The sequence below is a fragment of the Mesoplodon bidens genome (assembly GCF_964165515.1).
Source record: "Mesoplodon bidens genome assembly, chromosome: 2".
Classification (NCBI taxonomy): Eukaryota; Metazoa; Chordata; class Mammalia; order Artiodactyla; family Ziphiidae; genus Mesoplodon; species Mesoplodon bidens.
In genome coordinates, this window is record NC_138177.1 from 115,554,074 (window position 1) to 115,572,185 (window position 18,112).

Below are 18,112 nucleotides of genomic sequence, written 5' to 3' on the forward strand. Positions count from 1 at the left end.
TGAATAACCATGATACACATCCTTCAAAACCCATCTTCTCAATAAAGACTTTCACCACTATATGGGTCCTCAAAGACTATATGAGATGAAAAATATTATTCTAAACCAAGATGTCAATAGTTGCAAGTAACTTCTTACTAATAACAAAAATCAGAAAAGCTTAAAAATGATATACTTTAAGAAGAAAAAGTTATTTGGGGATATTCAAATTTATTTTTGTACTCATAATGCTCTCATTCACTAATATGTGGAGAACTTTATTTTATACATTTATGTATATATATACATATATATATATATATATATACACACACACATATATATATAAACTTAAAGAATGTGAAAGTTTTAGTGAGTGAATTAGGAATTGTGTATCGTTCACAATATTTACTCATTGGAATGTCCAGCCTGGTGAAATCACTATGTGTTTCATGAAAAGAAGCTGAGAAACACTGGTATAGACAGTTTTTGTTTGTGAAGGTAAACTATCTATTTTTCAACTAAACTGTAAATTTTTCCAGGGAAAGATACATGACTTTGATTTATTTCAATATCAAGTATAGTGTTAAGCACATAGCAGTCTTTTAAGAAACACAATAGAACCAGATCAGCTAATACAGTTATTTGTTACTACTAGAAAAGCTGAATTACAAGTAACTTATTTTACAAGCCTGAGGGGGAAAAACATGGTTATATAATACTGGAAAATAACAGGAGGTGCTAAAATCTGAGAAAAGCTTCTGGGACGTTATGAAAAAATTAGAAATGTGAATTTCATGAATAATTGTAAAATGAAATTGGTAAATATAAGTTGCCTGAAAAAAGGTTCCCAGAAAACATTTAGACTAAAAATTAGGCTAAGTTGAGAGTAATGGTGATTATTTGCAATTATATATATACTTATCCAATATAATTAAAAAATACCTATTCATGTAATAAAACAGAAATTGATGGGCTGAAACTCTATGAAGCAGCAGAGTATAGCTGTTAAGGACACAAATTCTAAAGCCCAATAGCCAGGGTGTGAAAACTAGTGCTACTTCCTATCTGTGTGACTATAGGGTAAGTTATGCTAAAACACTCCATCTCTTTGTGACTCATTTCTCCTCATTAGTAAAGTGGTGGTAGCAATCGTATTTGGCTCACTGATGTGCTGTGAGGTTCACATTAGTTGATAAATAGGAAAGCATATAGAAGAGAGCTAGGCACATAAGCTCTGTATAATGTTTGCCATTATGAATATCATTTTGCGTCATTCTTCACTTAGCATTATACCAGTGACTGAAAGAAGTACTTAACAAGTGGATACACATATGTGCACACACACACACACATTAACCATAGCATTTTAATTAGGAGAAATGACATTATCAAAGTAAAGTATACATTTTAAGATCTTATCTAAAAAGTCAATGCTAATAAGATATATAGAGAGAGCACTGAATTTTCTTTCACTTGATGCATAAATTTTGTAAGAAAATAAAATATTCATCTAGTGAATATCACTTGATTGAATATTATTTTGACTATTATATATTTTTTAAATTTTAGAGATATACTCTTCCTTAAAATGTGTTTTTGAAAATAACATTTGTCTATTTTCTTTTCACCTTAACAATCACCTTTTTAAATCAGTATGTGATCTAACATATATATCTTTCTTTTTTTTAATTGATTTTTATTGGAGTATGGTTGCTTTACAATGTTGTGTTAGTTTCTGCTATGTAGCAAAGTGAATCAGTTATACGTATACATATATACACTCTTTCTTAGATTTCCTTTCCATTTAGGTCACCACAGAGCATTGAGTAGAGTTCCCTGTGCTATACAGTAGGTTCTCATTAGTTATCTATTTTATACATAGTAGTGTATATAACATACATCTTTCTTTTATTCCAAATCATCTCTGAGGGAAATTGATAATTGTTAACATAAGTGTGTATGTGTGCTTATATTTACTTGAAAATATGCATTTTTACACATGTTACCTTAGGACAAACACCAAAATATTAGCAGAGGTTAACTCTGAAAGAAGAGATTAAACATGATTTTTCCCGTTTTGGAGTTCTTTTGTGTTTTTCTTACATTCCAAAATATGTATTATAATCTTGGATTTCTTCCATAATATAGAAAAATGTTACGTTTTAGAAAATAGTAGTTGTTGTCAAACCCATAGTTCATTCAGTCTAAGGTTTTCAGAAAACAGATATAGCTGCAAAGCTTGATCAACATCAAAGAGGAATATTTTCTCAAAGTCTTAATTTCATTTATTATGTTTTCTTGTATCATACATTTATTTAAACATGTGGGAAATGATATTTTTTTGAGACTTACTTCAAATTATTGGCAATGTCAATCTATGAAAAAGACAGGTATTTTTCCCCCATGAAGTGAGATCGTTTTCAATCTGCCATAACATGTGCCCACACATCTTCACTCTGAAAATGTAGTATTCAAGTTAAATCAGGGCAGATTATTCCTTTTTGACTTTTACAACTGTTATGTTGCTGCCAGAAGTCTTCTCGGCATTTGCTTTGAATTCTGTCTTCAGTGCATCTTTCACTGCTTTTGCACAGATCTGGGAACACCCGAGGTAGCTGAGTCTAACCTGTCGCCAATATGCCACCGTGATGTTGTGAGAGTGGAGTCCCTCCTGCCGAATCGCAAAGATGAGGTCAATGTCAGCTCAGTGTGCAGCCTACCTTGGGAAATGATATTGTTAGTTTGCAGTAATACTTGAATATATAAAATAAAGGCTATAAAGCACTTGGGGAAATTTAGTATGTTAATTTCATGTTATACTTTTTTATTGTGTAATATTAGTAATGAATTCCATTAGTTTCATAAGTATGCTGCCAATCGGGTCAAGAGATCTAGTTTGTTTGAAACTTAACTCACATTTTTACCCTTTATGCTTTCATATTCCAAGATTTGGTGATGTTAGAGAAGATAGGCATTAGCCCCTCATAGACAATTTCCTTTTACATGGAGAGTGCCCAATCTGTTTATTAATTGGCCCACTTGGCTGTTAATTCTCAAGGGGGCTGGAACTATGTTTTGTTCACTCTTATATACCTGTCAATTGGTCCTGTGCAAGGCATTTAACACTGACTTGATAGAATAGAAGTTTCCATGTGTTAGCTTTCTTGATGTTTGCCCACAAAAACCTGATCTGTCCAAAGTCATCCACATCTCAATTAATAATATCTCTATCCTGCTGTAGTCTCTTGGGCTATAACCTGTGGATTTATCCTTAATTCCAATCTTTCCCCATATCCTAACCATCTCTATATCCAAAACGTATTCAGAATCCAACTTCTCATTGCATTCATTATGGTCTCAGACTTCTCCACTCTCATTTGGATTATTACAATAACATCTTGATTTCCTGCTTCCATTCCTCTATGCTTGAATTCTATTTACTCTAGTGCAGCCAGAATCATTTTCTTAAAATGGAAATTAGTCCACATCCTCCTTTTTCAAGATAATTAACAGCTCCTATTTCACTGAGTAAAAAGCCAATGGCACACAAAGTTCTACCCAGCCTTGCCCTGAACCTCTCTGACTTTTCCACCTACTATTCTCCCCAACACCCTCCTCTCCAGCCATCTGGTCTCTTTGCTCTGAATGAAGGCTGCAGGAGCCTTAGAAACATTGCACTCTATCTGAATATCCATAAGACTAAATCCCTCACCTCAAGATTTTACTCACTTGTCATTTTCTCATTGGGGCTTACCTTACCATCCTATTCAAAATGTCAACCTCCAACTCATTGCTTGCCCCCTTGGTTCCCTTTTTCTTGTTCAATTTTTTTTTTCCTACAGAATTTACAATATTCTAGAATACTGTATCTCTATATCTACCTATCTCTCATCTATCTATCTCGTCTAGTTAGCCTCAGTCTATTAAAATATAAACTTCAAATCAGGTTGTTCTTCCCCCCAACCCTCTGATTTATCTCAAGTGTCTAGTACAGTGACTGAAATATATTTGATGAATGAATGAATGAATTGTATTGTCTTGTGTAAATGTGTAAAGTGTTTGTTTCTGTTATTAAGGTGTAATTGCCACCTTATTTCATATATGCCAGTATTTTATTTTAGTGCAAGATGTCATTGACCTTATTTGTTTATTGAATATTTATGCAACCACGCTGACTGTATCTTTTGCTTCATAATAAGGAATACACTGGTTAGGAGAATCAGAGGGATATGAATGTTGAGGCAAAGCTCAGATAGTGGAAGCAGTAGTTGAATATATTATAAAATAGTTCTGATAGCAATGTGTTTAATAATCTAGTGACTGTCTAACTGATAAAATATGATTTTAGGTTCTTAGCACTTCATTGAAGGAAACTACTTTTAAGGTTAACAAATAGGACAAGAATTAGTGAAACTATTTAAAATTCACTTTTTTGCAGCCTTGAAACACATAGTCTCTCACAAAAATAAACTGTTTTATCATTAAAGTTAATTTAATTTATAAATATAACCCTAAACAAGGTAAATATTCATAATGGTTGACCTGTATAAGCAAGTAAACAAATACATAAAATAATAAATATATGTTTTTATATAAAGGGCACATTCATGTTAGATGGTGATAACATGTGCTTTTCCTGATTATAATGTAACAGAGATGTTAAATAGTCATGTTAACTAATTTTAACAAAAAGTATAGTGTAGGTATTATTCTATTTTCAGGTGAGGAAAGTAAGGACTTCAGTCAATTCCCTAATGAACAAACAGGTGAAATCTGCATGCCCTTTGTTCCCTCTTTATTCTTTCACCAATATTTTTCAACAACTATCTTCTATTATCCATACCTTCCTCTTACAAGATCGTTTATTTCCATTTTCAATATTTTCTGATTTTTCAGCTGTAATTCCACTTCACCTGATGACTTCTGTCTTCACAGGACTTCAAAAAACATATTTTTCTTCTTTGGTCCAAACCTTATCATGCTCCCTACAAATATAGCATTTAAAGCTAATAATTAACTGACAATGTGAATACAGAGTTTCTTTTTAAATTATAGTTTTCTGAAGTATAACTGATACGCATTAAAATGCACATATATAAAGCATTAGCTGATAAATTTTGACATATGTATATACATGTAAAACCACCACCACAATCACCATAATAACATATTCATCAACCTCAAAAATTTCTTTGTGCCCTCTGTTTCCTTTGTGCATCCCCTTCCCTGTCCCCCTACCTAAGACAACCATTGATCTGTGACTGTAGAATAATTTGCATTTTCTAGAATTTTATATAAATTGAATCAGGCAGTATTCTTTTTTATTTTGGCCTCATTCTTTATCTCAACATAATTACTGTGAGATTCATCTGTGCTCTCTCACATATCAATAGTTAATTCCATTTTATTGCTGAGTGTTATTTCAGTGTACAGATACATGACAATTTGTTTTCCATTCACCTGTTGATGGACATTTAGTTGGTTTCAGTTTTTGGCTATTGTAAATGAAGCCACAGTGAATATTTATGTACAAGTCTTTGTGTAGACATATGTTTTCACTTTTCCAGTGAATACAGAGCCTGGGTCAGACCATTGGGTAGGTTTAAAGTTTTAAGAAACTGCTAAATTTTTTCCCCAAGTGTTTGTGCCATTTCATATTCCAACTATCAGTTCATGAGATTTCCGGCTGCATCACTTTTATGATCAGACTTTTTAATGTTAGCCATGCTAGTGGATGTACAGTGGCATCTAAATGGTTTGCATTTGCATTTCCCTAATGACAATGAGACTGATCATCTTTTCATGTGTTATTTACCAATTGTACATATTTTTTGTTAAGTTTCTGCTAACAATTTTGCTCATTGTGATTTTTTTATTGAAGAGTAGCATTCTTTGTATATTCTAGTTGGAAAGCTTACATTGGATATGTGTTTTGCAAACATTTTCTAGTCTTTGGATTGTCTTTTCCTTTGGTTAAGAAGAAGAAGAAAAAAAAAAGATTAGAATGGAGATAAATAAACTAGAGAATAGAAAAGCAATAGAGAAAAATCACCAAAGTAAAGTTTGGTTCTTCAAGCAATAAAATTGACAAAATTTTAACTAGACTGACAATGAAAAATAGAAACAATGTAAACTAACTTAAATAAGAAATGAATGCAGGAACATTAGTACTGACCTTACAGAAATAAAAGGATTATGAGACAATACAATGAACAATTGTACACAAACAAATTAGTTAAACGAGATGAAATGGACAAATTCCTAGATTACACAACTTGAGGCTGAAATGCTAGAATTCTCTTGCTCTACTGCAGAGCAGGGTCAGTAAACTGTGGCCCCTGTGCCAAATTCAGCCCTCAGCCAGTTTCCTTTTTTTTTTTTTTTTTTTGCAGTACACGGGACTCTCACTGTTGTGGCCTCTCACGTTGTGGAGCACAGGCTCTGGACACACAAGCTCAGCGGCCTTGGCTCATGGGCCTAGCTGCCCCGTGGCATGTGGGATCTTCCCGGACCAGGGCACAAACCCGTGTCCTCTGCATCGGCAGGCGGACTCTCAACCACTGCGCCACCAGGGAAGCCCAGTTTCCAGTTTTTCTTTTCTTTTTCTTTTATTTATTTTTTTTCAGCCATCAAGATAAGAATAATTTTTACACGTTTAGAGAGTTTTAAAATAAATAAAAAAGAATGCAAGACAGTCACTGTACTGGCCTGCAAAGCCCAACATATTTGCTCTCCGGCTCTTTACAGAAGATTTCATATCTTGATATAGAGGAAACAGTCTGAAGACTTTGGGATATATGAACTTGGAGTGGACTTATTATGTGAACATTTTCATCTACCCCAAACCATGTTCTGCCAGGAGGAACCAGAGAACACTTCCTTACCAGAGTTTGAAAAAAAAAAAAAAAAAAGGAACTGGGGAAGGAAGCACCAGTATACTTTAATAACTTTTGGGGGCTGTCTCCTAGAGGCCAGATATAATGGTGGGAGATGCACCCTAAAGAGGAGGGACCATATGGTGGCCCTTATTTGGCAGAGACAAGAAGACAAAGGGATACAATGAAAACCTGGGTTCTGACCCCTGGGATCTGTGGTGGAATCTAATTGATCACAGAGTTTATAGGAGTTAAATGTGGGCCACATACTATCTATTTTTGGTAGGCTGAAATATCTTTTGTTTTGTTGCTTTGAAAATATTTCCAATTATTCTGAACCTTCACAAACACTGTCATCATATTATAAAATATTTGTCAATTTGATAGATATGAAATGGTTCTTCATTATTATTTTACTTTGCTTATTCCTAATTAGCAATGTGATTGATGTTCTGTTTATTGACCATTAAATTTTCTGTTTCTGTGAATTGCCTGTTCATATTTTGAAGCTATATTTTATTTTATTTTATTTTATTTTATTTATTTTATTTTATATATTTTATTGTGGTACGCGGGCCTCTCACTGTTGTGGCCTCTCCCGTTGCGGAGCACAGGCTCCAGACACGCAGGCTCAGTGGTCATGGCTCATGTGCCCAGCCGCTCCACAGCATGTGGGATCTTCCCGGACCGGGGCACGAACCCATGTCCCCTGCATCGGCAGGCGGACTCTCAACCATTGCGCCACCAGGGAAGACCGAAGCTATATTTTAAATGAACCTTTTTCTTACCAATATGCAGAAGTTTAAAAATTTATTTTGAGCAATGATATTCTATTTATTTGACGGGATCCAAATATTTCTCCCGTTCCATTGCTCACCTCTTATTTTTGTGAAATTTTGTTCTTTTAAAATGTAGTCAAGTTTACTACTCTTCCCATTTATTTACTTTTTTACCTTATTTTACTCATTTTATTAGTCTTTATATTTTTGTATTGAAGAAGAAATTCTTCCATACATTCATGGCACAGAGATATTCTAGATTTCTTCTCATGTGTTTAATATTTCTTTCTCACATTTAATACTTTAATGTATTTGAAGTTATTTTTGTTTCTGTTTTGAGGGGAATAATTTCATTATTTTTAAATATGAAAAAAATTGCCCAACCATCTTTCCCTCAAAGATTTTTGATTGCCCATATAAGGTTCCATATATATTTGGCTCTGTTTCTTGACTCGATTTTGCCTCATTTATTGTTTCTCTAACTCTATATAAATGTGACATTGTCTTAATTATTATAGCTTTATAAAAATATTTATATCAAGTAATGACAATCCTCCCTTTTGCATGTTTTAAATATTCTTCATGGCTATTCTTCACACTTTATATTGTATATGATTTTTAGGATCCATTTTTTATGTCCCACAAAAAATTGTTTAGTGGATTTCTATTAGAACTACAGGGAATTTATAGATTAGTTTTGTAAAATTTAACATATCTTTGATATTATGTCTTCCCTTTCATAAATTAATATCTGGCATCTTTCTCTTGTTCCAGATCTTAAAAGGAATGTTACTAGTTTTCTATTAAATATGACATAGTCTGGTTTTGTGGTTAGAATAAACTCCTTTTATTCCTGGTTTTTTAACAGTTATTTTTCCCTCATTAATTAGTTATTATTAAAAATTTTTATTTAGATAAATTCTATGTTCTGTTTCTTTAAGGTAAATTGCATGAATACATTTATGAAGTTTAAATATTCTTTCATTTCTGGGGTAAACCCCATTGGTCAAGATTCAGTATTAACACTACTACTCTTTTTTAATTTATGACTTTATTTCCTATAAATCTAATCTAGGATGTTAGGCCTATATACATATGAGTGATTGGTTTATAATTTTAATATTTTTGTCCAGTTGAGTTTCAAGTTTATGGCCACTTCCTTAAATGGATTGATTTTCCTATTTTCTCTTTCTTTTGAAACACTTCTTATTCCTTGGAATTTGACAAAACTTTTTTTCAAGACAATTTAAACTTTACTGTTGTTGAAAGTTGAACTATTGATGTTTGATTGCTAATATACTATCTTTAATGATCAATGATTTATACTGGCTTTCTAATTATTCTCTGTCAATTCTCAAATTCATGTCTCATCCAAAATTTCTAGTTCATTCTTGTTTTCATTTTTAGCATAATTTAAATCCAATTTTTCTATGATACTGTATGTTTGTGGTTATGTTTCTTCCTATATTCCCAATAGCATTATTTGTGCCTTCTCTCTATTTCATAAAATCAATTTTGCTAGAAATTAATCTATTTTATGGTTCTTCCAAGAACCAAATTTGGTTTTATTCATAATCTCTATTTACCTCTGTTTTCTATTTTATTTAATTTCTGATGTTAGCTTTATTACGTATTCTTTCACCTTTCCATGTGTCAAATTTATTGTATTTTTCTTAGACTTTGGAGTTGACCATATTTATTTTAGGCTTTTTTTTTGGAGGGGATAACAAACTAAATTTCCAATTTTCTTATATCATTTTAGCTTCACCTTATGAGTTTTAGTATACAATACATTCTGTGTTGCCCAGATCTAAATATTTTACAATTTCCAGACATATGGTTTCTTTGGATTATCATTTGATTATTGATTTCAAATGTAATTTTACTGTGCTCAGAAGATTCAAATGTAATTTTATTGTGGTCAGAGATGTGGTGTTTATAATATTGATCCTTGAAACTTTTTGAGACTTGTTTTGTGACCTACTAAGTGGTCAAATTTTGTAAATATTTTATTAATGCTTAAAATATTTGCTTGATGCATCAGTTTCTGATACAAGTTTGTTAAAATCTCCAAGTGTAGGGATGGATTTGTCAATATTTACTTTAAAATCACTAAGTTGTTATATTGTGTCTTTAAAGAATATCTTTTAATGAATATTCACATTCATGCTTGTTATTTTTCTTTGATGGATTACTGTGGTTTTTAATATTTAACATCTCACTTTGTTTCTCATAGTGTTTTTACCCTAAAATTATGTTTTGTCTGGTATTAACACTGCAGTGTAGACTACCTTTTCTTTGATTAATATTTCCACCAGGAAGTTTTCCATCCCTTTATTTTCTGGGCTGCTCTAATGCAGGATATAATTTGATTAAACACACATGCACACAAACTAATCTCTGCATTTTTGTGTATAAATTTACTCTATATACATTTACTGTGGTTACTTAGTCCTATCATCTTACTTAGTGCTTTTTAATTTGCTTCAGTGGGCTTTGTTTTCTCCTTTCTTTCCTTTGATTCTATTGCTAATACTTATTTTATTCTCATTTCCTTCTACTTGTTTAGAAAAATAATGACTCATTTTTAATACATATTTATCTATATACAATTTTCATAAAATTGAAAACAGAAATGATTCTTCTCTTAACTTCCTTGTTAGTATAATCCAGAAGAATATTCAAATAATTTTTTTTTTTTTTTTTGCGGTACACAGGCCTCTCACTGTTGTGGTGTCTCCCGTTGTGGAGCACAGGCTCCGGACACGCAGGCTCAGTGGCCATGGCTCATGGGCCCAGCCACTCCATGGCATGTGGGATCTACCCGGACCGGGGCACAAACCCGTGTTCCCTGCATCGGCAGGCGTACTCTCAACCACTGTGTCACCCAAAAAGCCATCAAATAATTTTGGAATAAACTAAATTCATTTATTCCTATCAGTCAATGATTTATTTAACAAAATATTTTACTGATAACTTAGCTTACTACTGTTTCATACATCCTAATTTTTTAACTCTAGATTTACCCTTTTTTTCCTTATTGCTTATATACAGTGAAGTAATTTATTTTGTCAGCTATTAGAATTTTTCCATTGGTGCTACTATTATTTATTTGGAGAAAATATGTATTATTTTTGATAGCTTTGAATTTATTTTTATTTACTAATCAAAATTTGTCATGCCCTTTAATTTGAATCTGTTTTTCTATAGGTCTAAAAACATTTCAAACTTCATATTTCAAATATGACTGGTCTGCTATTTTATTTATTTTCTACTTCTAAACTTGTCATAAAATAATATCTACTGTTATTTCATGTTCAATATTTGCCAAATTTTTTCTAAACATTTTAAATATTTCAACTCATTTAATCTCATGATAATAACCCTTTAAAATTGGAACTATTATTTTCATTATTTTACACATAAAGAACCTGGGGTAGAGATGCCTAAAACAGCTGAGACAACAGGAAGTAGAACTTTGCTCCTGATCTCTCATCTTAACTGTGAGTCTATTAGACTCATTGTAGAGTGTGTCACATTACTTTCTGTTGATTTCTACTTACTTGCATATTTTTTTAACTCTGCTACATTCTGCGTTTATTACTTCATATTACCTTCCATTAATTTTCTCCTTAGCTGCATATATGTAGACTTTATTGAATTTTCTTTTAAATGTTTTTTAAATTCTTTTTCTTTTAGATACAGTACGGATAATCTTGATCTATTTTAAAGTATACCGATTCTTCATTCTACAATGTTTTACAACACACATGATGCCACATTGGAAGGAAATTTCTATTTAGTCTCACTGCAATTCTATTTTCTGTTTACCTCTGTTAATTTTTATCTCAACTATAAATATTCTATATGACCTCTAAATGACCAGACATGAAAACATTGAGACATCAATCTTTCTGATGAATAGTTTATTTCATGCCACTTCCTTGTCCAAAACTCTCCAGTGATTTTCTATTATCCACCAAATTATTTCTCAACTCCTTAGCCATGTGTTAAATTTCCTGCACCGTCTGGTCCCAATTTATAATATTCTGTATTATGTCCTATTATATATATTCATCATATGTTCCTTGAGCACTTACTAAATGCCAAGCATTATGCTAGGTACTGAGGAAGAAATGATACATAAGATCAAATATAGTTTCTTCTCAAAAATGGCATAAATTCTGGTGGTTGAACCATACTTTAATATAATGATCACAATAAAAAAATTATAAAATTACAACTGTAATTTTCACAGCAGAGTTTCATGGTGCAATGAAATAATATATTATTTAATTATTATTATCTTGCAAATTGAAACTTTATTCACTAAAGAATAACTCTCCACTTACCTCTTCCTCCTCCCCTGGCAACTATCATTCTACTTTCTGTATCTACGAAGTTAACTACTCTAGGTATCTCATAAAAGTGGAATCATACCATATTTGTCCTTTTGTGACTGGCTTATTTCACTTAGCTTAATGTCTTCAAGATTCATCCATGTTGTTGCATGTTTCAGCACTTTCTTCCTTTTTAAGACTAAATAATATTCCGTTATATCTATATTTTATGTATTCATTCATCTGTTGATGAACACTTGGGTTGCTTCCACTTTTTGACTATTGTAAATAATGCTGCTATGAACATGGATGTATAAATATCTGTTATGGTCTCTGCTTTCAGTTCTTCAGGGTATAAATCCAGAAGTAAAATTGCTGGATCATGTGGTGATTTTATTTTTAATTTGTTGAAGAATCACCATATTGTTTACCATGGAAATTGCACCATTTTACATTCTCACTAGAAATGTAAAAAGTCCCAATTTTTCTGCATCCTTGCCGACATTGTTATTTTCTGTTTTTGTTTTGTTTTAGAACAGTCATGTTAGTTTTGTAAAGTGGCATCTCACTGTAGTCTTCATTTGCATTTTCCTGATGATTAGTGATGCTGAACACCTTTTCATATGTTTACTGGCCATTAGTATATCTTCTTGGAGAAATAGCTATTTTAAATTCTTTGCCCATTTTTAATCAGGTTGTTTGGTTTTCTTTGTTATTGAGTTGTAGTAATTTTTTTATATATTAGAGATATTAACCCCTTTTCAGATATATTAGCTTCAAAGACTTTTCAAGTAACTTTCAAGGATAAAAAATTATGTTTGGAGGATACCTTCAAGATGGAGGAAGAGTAAGATGTGGAGATCACCTTCCTCCCCACAAATACATCAGAAATACATCTACATGTGAAACAACTCCTAAAGGACGCCTACTGAATGTTGGCAGAAGACCTCAGACTTCCCAAAAGGCAAGAAACTCCCCACATACCTTGGTAGGGCCAAGGAAAAAAGAAAAAAAACAGAGACAAAAAAATAGGGATGGGACCTCTGAGAGGGAGCTGTGAAGGAGAAAAAGTTTCCACACACTAGGAAACAACTTTGTGGGTGGAGACGGGGGGGTGGTGGGGGGGAAGTTTTGGCACCAAGGAGGAGAGTGCAGCAACAGGGGCGCAGAGGGCAAAGCAGAGAGATTCCCACACAGAGGATAAGTACAGACACCAAAAACAATGGGAACTACGAACATGCAGCCTGCAAAATGGAGACCCAAAACACAGTAAGTTAAGTAAAATTAGAAGACAGAGAAACACACAGCAGATGAAATAACAAGCTAAAAACCCACCAGACCAAATAAATGAAGAAGACATAGGCAGGCTACCTGAAAAAGAATTCAGAGTAATGATAGTAAAGGTGATCCAAAATCTTGGAAATAGAATGGAGAAAATACAAGAAACCATTAACAATGACCTAGAAGAACTAAAGAGCAAACAAACAATGATGAACAACACAATAAATGAAATTAAAAATTCTCTAGAAATAATCAATAGAAGAATAACTGAGGCAGAAGAACGGATAAGTGACCAGGAAGAAAAAACAGTGGAAATAACTACTGCAGAGCAGAATAGAGAAAAAAGAAAGAAAAGAATTGAGGACTGTCTTAGACACCTCTGGCACAACATTAAATGCACCAACATTCAAATTATAGGGGTCCCAGAAGAAGAAGAGAAAAAGAAAGTAATGAGAAAATTTTTGAAGAGATTATAATTAAATAGTTCCTTAATAGGGGAAAGGAAATAGTCAATCAAGTCCAGGAAACACAGAGAGTCCCATACAGGATAAATCCAAGGAGAAACATGTCAAGATACATATTAATCAAACTAGCAAAAATTAAATAAAAAGGAAAAATATTTAAAACAGCAAGGGAAAAACAACAAATAAAATACAAAGGAATCCCCATAAGGTTAAAAGCTGATCATTCAGCAGAAACTCTGCAAGCCAGAAAGGAGTGGCAGGACATATTTAAAGTGATGAAAGGAAAAAAATCTACAATGAAGATTACTCTACCCAGCAAGGATCTCACTCAGATTTGACGGAGAAATTAAAACCTTCACAGATAAGCAAAAGCTAAGAGAATTCAGCACCACCAAACTAGCTTTACAACAAATGCTAAAGGAAATTCTCTAAGCAGGAAACACAAGAGAAGGAAAAGACCTAAAATAGCAAACCCAGAACAATTAAGAAAATGGTAATAGGAACATATATATCAATAAGTACCTTAAATGTAAATGGATTAAATGCTCCAAACAAAAGACATAGGCTGGCTGAATGGATACATAAACAAGACCTCCATATATGCTGTCTACAAGAGACTCACTTCAGAGCTAAGGACACATACAGACTGAAAGTGAGGGGATGGAAAAAATATTCCATGCAAATGGAAATCAAAAGAAAGCTGGAGTAGCAATTCTCATATCAGACAAAATAGACTTTAAAATAAAGAATATTACAAGAGACAAAGAAGGACACTACATAATGATCAAGGAATCAATCCAAGAAGAAGATATAACAATTGTAAATATTTATGCACCCAACATAAGAACACTTCAATACATCAGGCAAATGTTAACAACCATAAAAGGAGAAATTGACAGTACCAAAATCATAGTAGGGGACTTTAACACCCCACTTTCACCAATGGACAGATCATCCAAAATGAAAATAAATAAGGAAACACAGCTTTAAATGATACATTAAACAAGATGGACTTAATTGATATTGATAGGACATTTCATCCCAAAACAACAGAATACACTTTCTTCTCAAGTGATCATGGAACATTCTCCAGGATAGATCATATCTCATGTCACAAATCAAGCCTTGATAAATTTAAGAAAATTGAAATCATATCAAGAATCTTTTCTAACCACAAAACCATGATACTAGATATCGACTACAGGAAAAAATGTAAAAAATACAAACACATGGAGGCTGAACAATCCACTGCTAAATAACCAAGAGATCACAGATGAAATCAAAGAGGAAATCAAAAAATACCTAGAAACAAATGACAATGAAAACATGATGACCCAAAACCTATGGGATGCAGCAAAAGCAGTTCTAAGAGGAAAGTTTATAGCAATAAAATTCTACCTCAAGAAACAAGAAACATCTCCAATAAAAAACCTAACCTTACACCTAAAGCAATTAGAGAAAGAAGAACAAAAACCCCCAAAGTTTGCAGAAGGAAAGAAATCATAAAGATCAGACCAGACATAAATGAATAAGAAATGAAGGAAACAATAGCAAAGATCAATAAATTAAAAGGTGGTTCTTTGAGAAGATAAACAAAATTGATAAACCATTAGCCAGACTCATCAACAAAAAAAGGGAGAAAACTCAAATCAATAGAATTAGAAATACAAAAGAAGAAGAAACAACTGACACTGCAATAATACAAAGGATCATGTGAGATTACTACAAGCAAGTATATACCAATAAAAGGGACAACTTGGAAGAAATGCACATATTCCTAGAAAAGCAAAACCTTCTGAGACTGAACCAGGAAGAAATAGAAAATATAAACTGACCAATCACAAGCACTGAAATTGAGACTGTGATTAAAAATCTTCCAACAAACCCAGGACAAGATGGCTTCACATGCGAATTCTATCAAACACTTAGAGAAGAGATAACACCTACCCTTCTCAAACTCTTCCAAAATATAACAGAGGGAAGAACACTCCCAAACTCATTCTATGAGGCCACCATCACCCTGATACCAACACCAGACAAAGATGTTACAAAAAAGAAAACTATAGGCTAAGATCACTGATGAATATAGATGTAAAAATCTTCAACAGAATACTAGCAAATGGAATCCAACAGCACATTAAAAGGATCATACAACATGGTCAAGTGGGGTTTAACCCAGGAATGCAAGGATTCTTTAATGTATTTAAATCAATCAATGTGGTACACCATATTAACAAATTGAAGGGTAAAAACCATATGATCTTCTCAATAGATGCAGAAAAATATTTTGACAAAATTCAACACCCATTTATGATTAAAAACCCTCCAGAAAGTAGGCATAGAGGGAACATACCTCAACATAATAAAGGCCATATATGACAAACCCACAGCCAAGGTTGTTCTCAATGGTGAAAAGCAGAAACCATTTCGTCTAAGATCAGGAAGAAGACAAGATTGTCCACTCTCACCACTATAACTCAACATAGATTTGGGAGTTTTAACCACAGCCATCAGAGAAGAAAAAGAAATAAAAAGAATCCAAATCTGAAAAGGAGAAGTAGAACTGTCACTGTTTGCAGATGACATGATTCTGTACATAGAGAATCCTAAAGATGCTACCAGAAAACTACCAGAGCTACTCAATGAATTTGGTAATGTAGCGTGATACAAAATTAAGGAACAGAACTCTCTTGCATTCCTATACACGAATGATGAAAACTCTGAAAGAGAAATTAAGGAACACTCTCATTTACCATTGCAACATTAAGAATAAAATGCCGAGGAATAAACCTACCTAAGGAGACAAAAGACCTGTATGCAGAAAACTATATGACACTGATGAAAGAAATTAAAAATGATGCAAACAGATGGAGAGATAAACCATGTTATTGGATTGGAAGAAGCAACATTGTGAAAATGACTTTACTACCCAAACAACATACAGATTCAATGCAATCCCTATGAAATTACCAATGGCATTTTTCACAGGACTAGAACAAAAACTTTCACAGTTTGTATGGGAACACAAAAGACCCTGAATAGCCAAAGTAATCTTGACAAAGAAAAACGGAGCTGGAGGAATCAGGCTCCCAGACTTCAGACTATACTACAAAGCTAAAGTAATCAAGACATTATGGTACTGGCACAAAAACAGAAATATAGATCAATGGAACAGGTTAGAAAGCCCAGAGATAAACCCAACACATATAGTCACCTTATTTTTGATAAAGGAGGCAAGAATATACAATGGAGAGAAGACAGCCTCTTCAATATGTGGTGCTGGGAAAACTGGACAACTACATATAAAAGACTGAAATTAGAACACTCCCTAACACCATACACAAAAATAAACTCAGTATGGATGAAGGAGCTAAATGTAAGGCCAGACACTATAAACCTCTTAGAGGAAAACATAGGCAGAACAGTATATGACATAAATCACAGCAAGGTCCTTTTTGACCCACTTCCTAGAGAAATGGAAATAAAAATAAAAATAAACAAATGGGACCTAATGAAACTTAAAAGCTTTTGCACAGCAAGGGAAACCATAAATAAAACAAAAGGACAACCCTCAGAATGGGAGAAATTATTTGCAAATGAAGCAACTGACAAAGGATTAATCTCAAAAATTTACAAGCAGCTCATGCAGCTCAATATCAAAAAAACAAACAACCCAATCCAAAAATAGGCAGAAGACCTAAATAGACATTTCTCCAAAGAAGATATACAGATTGCCAACAAACACATGAAAGAATGCTCAACTTCACTAATCATTTGAGAAATGCAAATCAAAACTACAATGAGGTATCACCTCACACCAGTCAGAGTGGCCATCATCAAAAAATCTACAAATAATAAATGCTGGAGAGGGTGTGGAGAAAAGGGAACCCTCTTGCACTGTTGGTGGGAATGTAAATTGATACAGCCACTATGGAGAACAGTATGGAGGGTCCTTAAAATATAAAAATAGAACTACCATAGGACTCAACAATCCCACTACTGGGCATAGACCCTGAGAAAACCATAATTCAAAGAGTCATGTACCAAAATGTTCATTGCAGCTCTATTTACAATAGCCAGGACATGGAAGCAACCTAAGTGTCCATGGACAGATGAACGGATAAAGAAGATGTGGCACATATATACAATGGAATATTACTCAGCCATAAAAAGAAATGAAATTGAGTTCTTTGTAGTGAGGTGGATGGACATAGAGACTGTCATACAGAGTGAAGTAAACCAGAAAGAGAGAAACAAATACCATATGCTAACACATATATATGGAATAAAAAAAAAATGGTTTGAAGAACCTAGGGGTAGGACAGGAGAAAGACACAGATGTTGACAATGAACTTGAGGACATGGGGAGGGGGGAGGGTAAGCTGGGACGA

At 33.1% G+C, this 18,112-nt stretch overlaps 1 protein-coding gene across 1 annotated transcript; it reads right to left on the reverse strand.

Annotated features, from left to right (window-relative positions):
* Nucleotides 1-1,856: 1,856 nt before the first annotated feature.
* Nucleotides 1,857-3,718, reverse strand: LOC308630396 (ATP synthase subunit epsilon, mitochondrial-like; the record flags this gene model as incomplete). The annotated part of the gene is made up of 2 exons (XM_081259039.1): nt 1,857-2,685; nt 3,712-3,718. 2 exons carry the CDS (start codon nt 3,716-3,718, stop codon nt 2,474-2,476), a joined length of 219 nt encoding a protein of 72 aa, XP_081115165.1. The 3' UTR covers nt 1,857-2,473.
* Nucleotides 3,719-18,112: the final 14,394 nt, after the last annotated feature.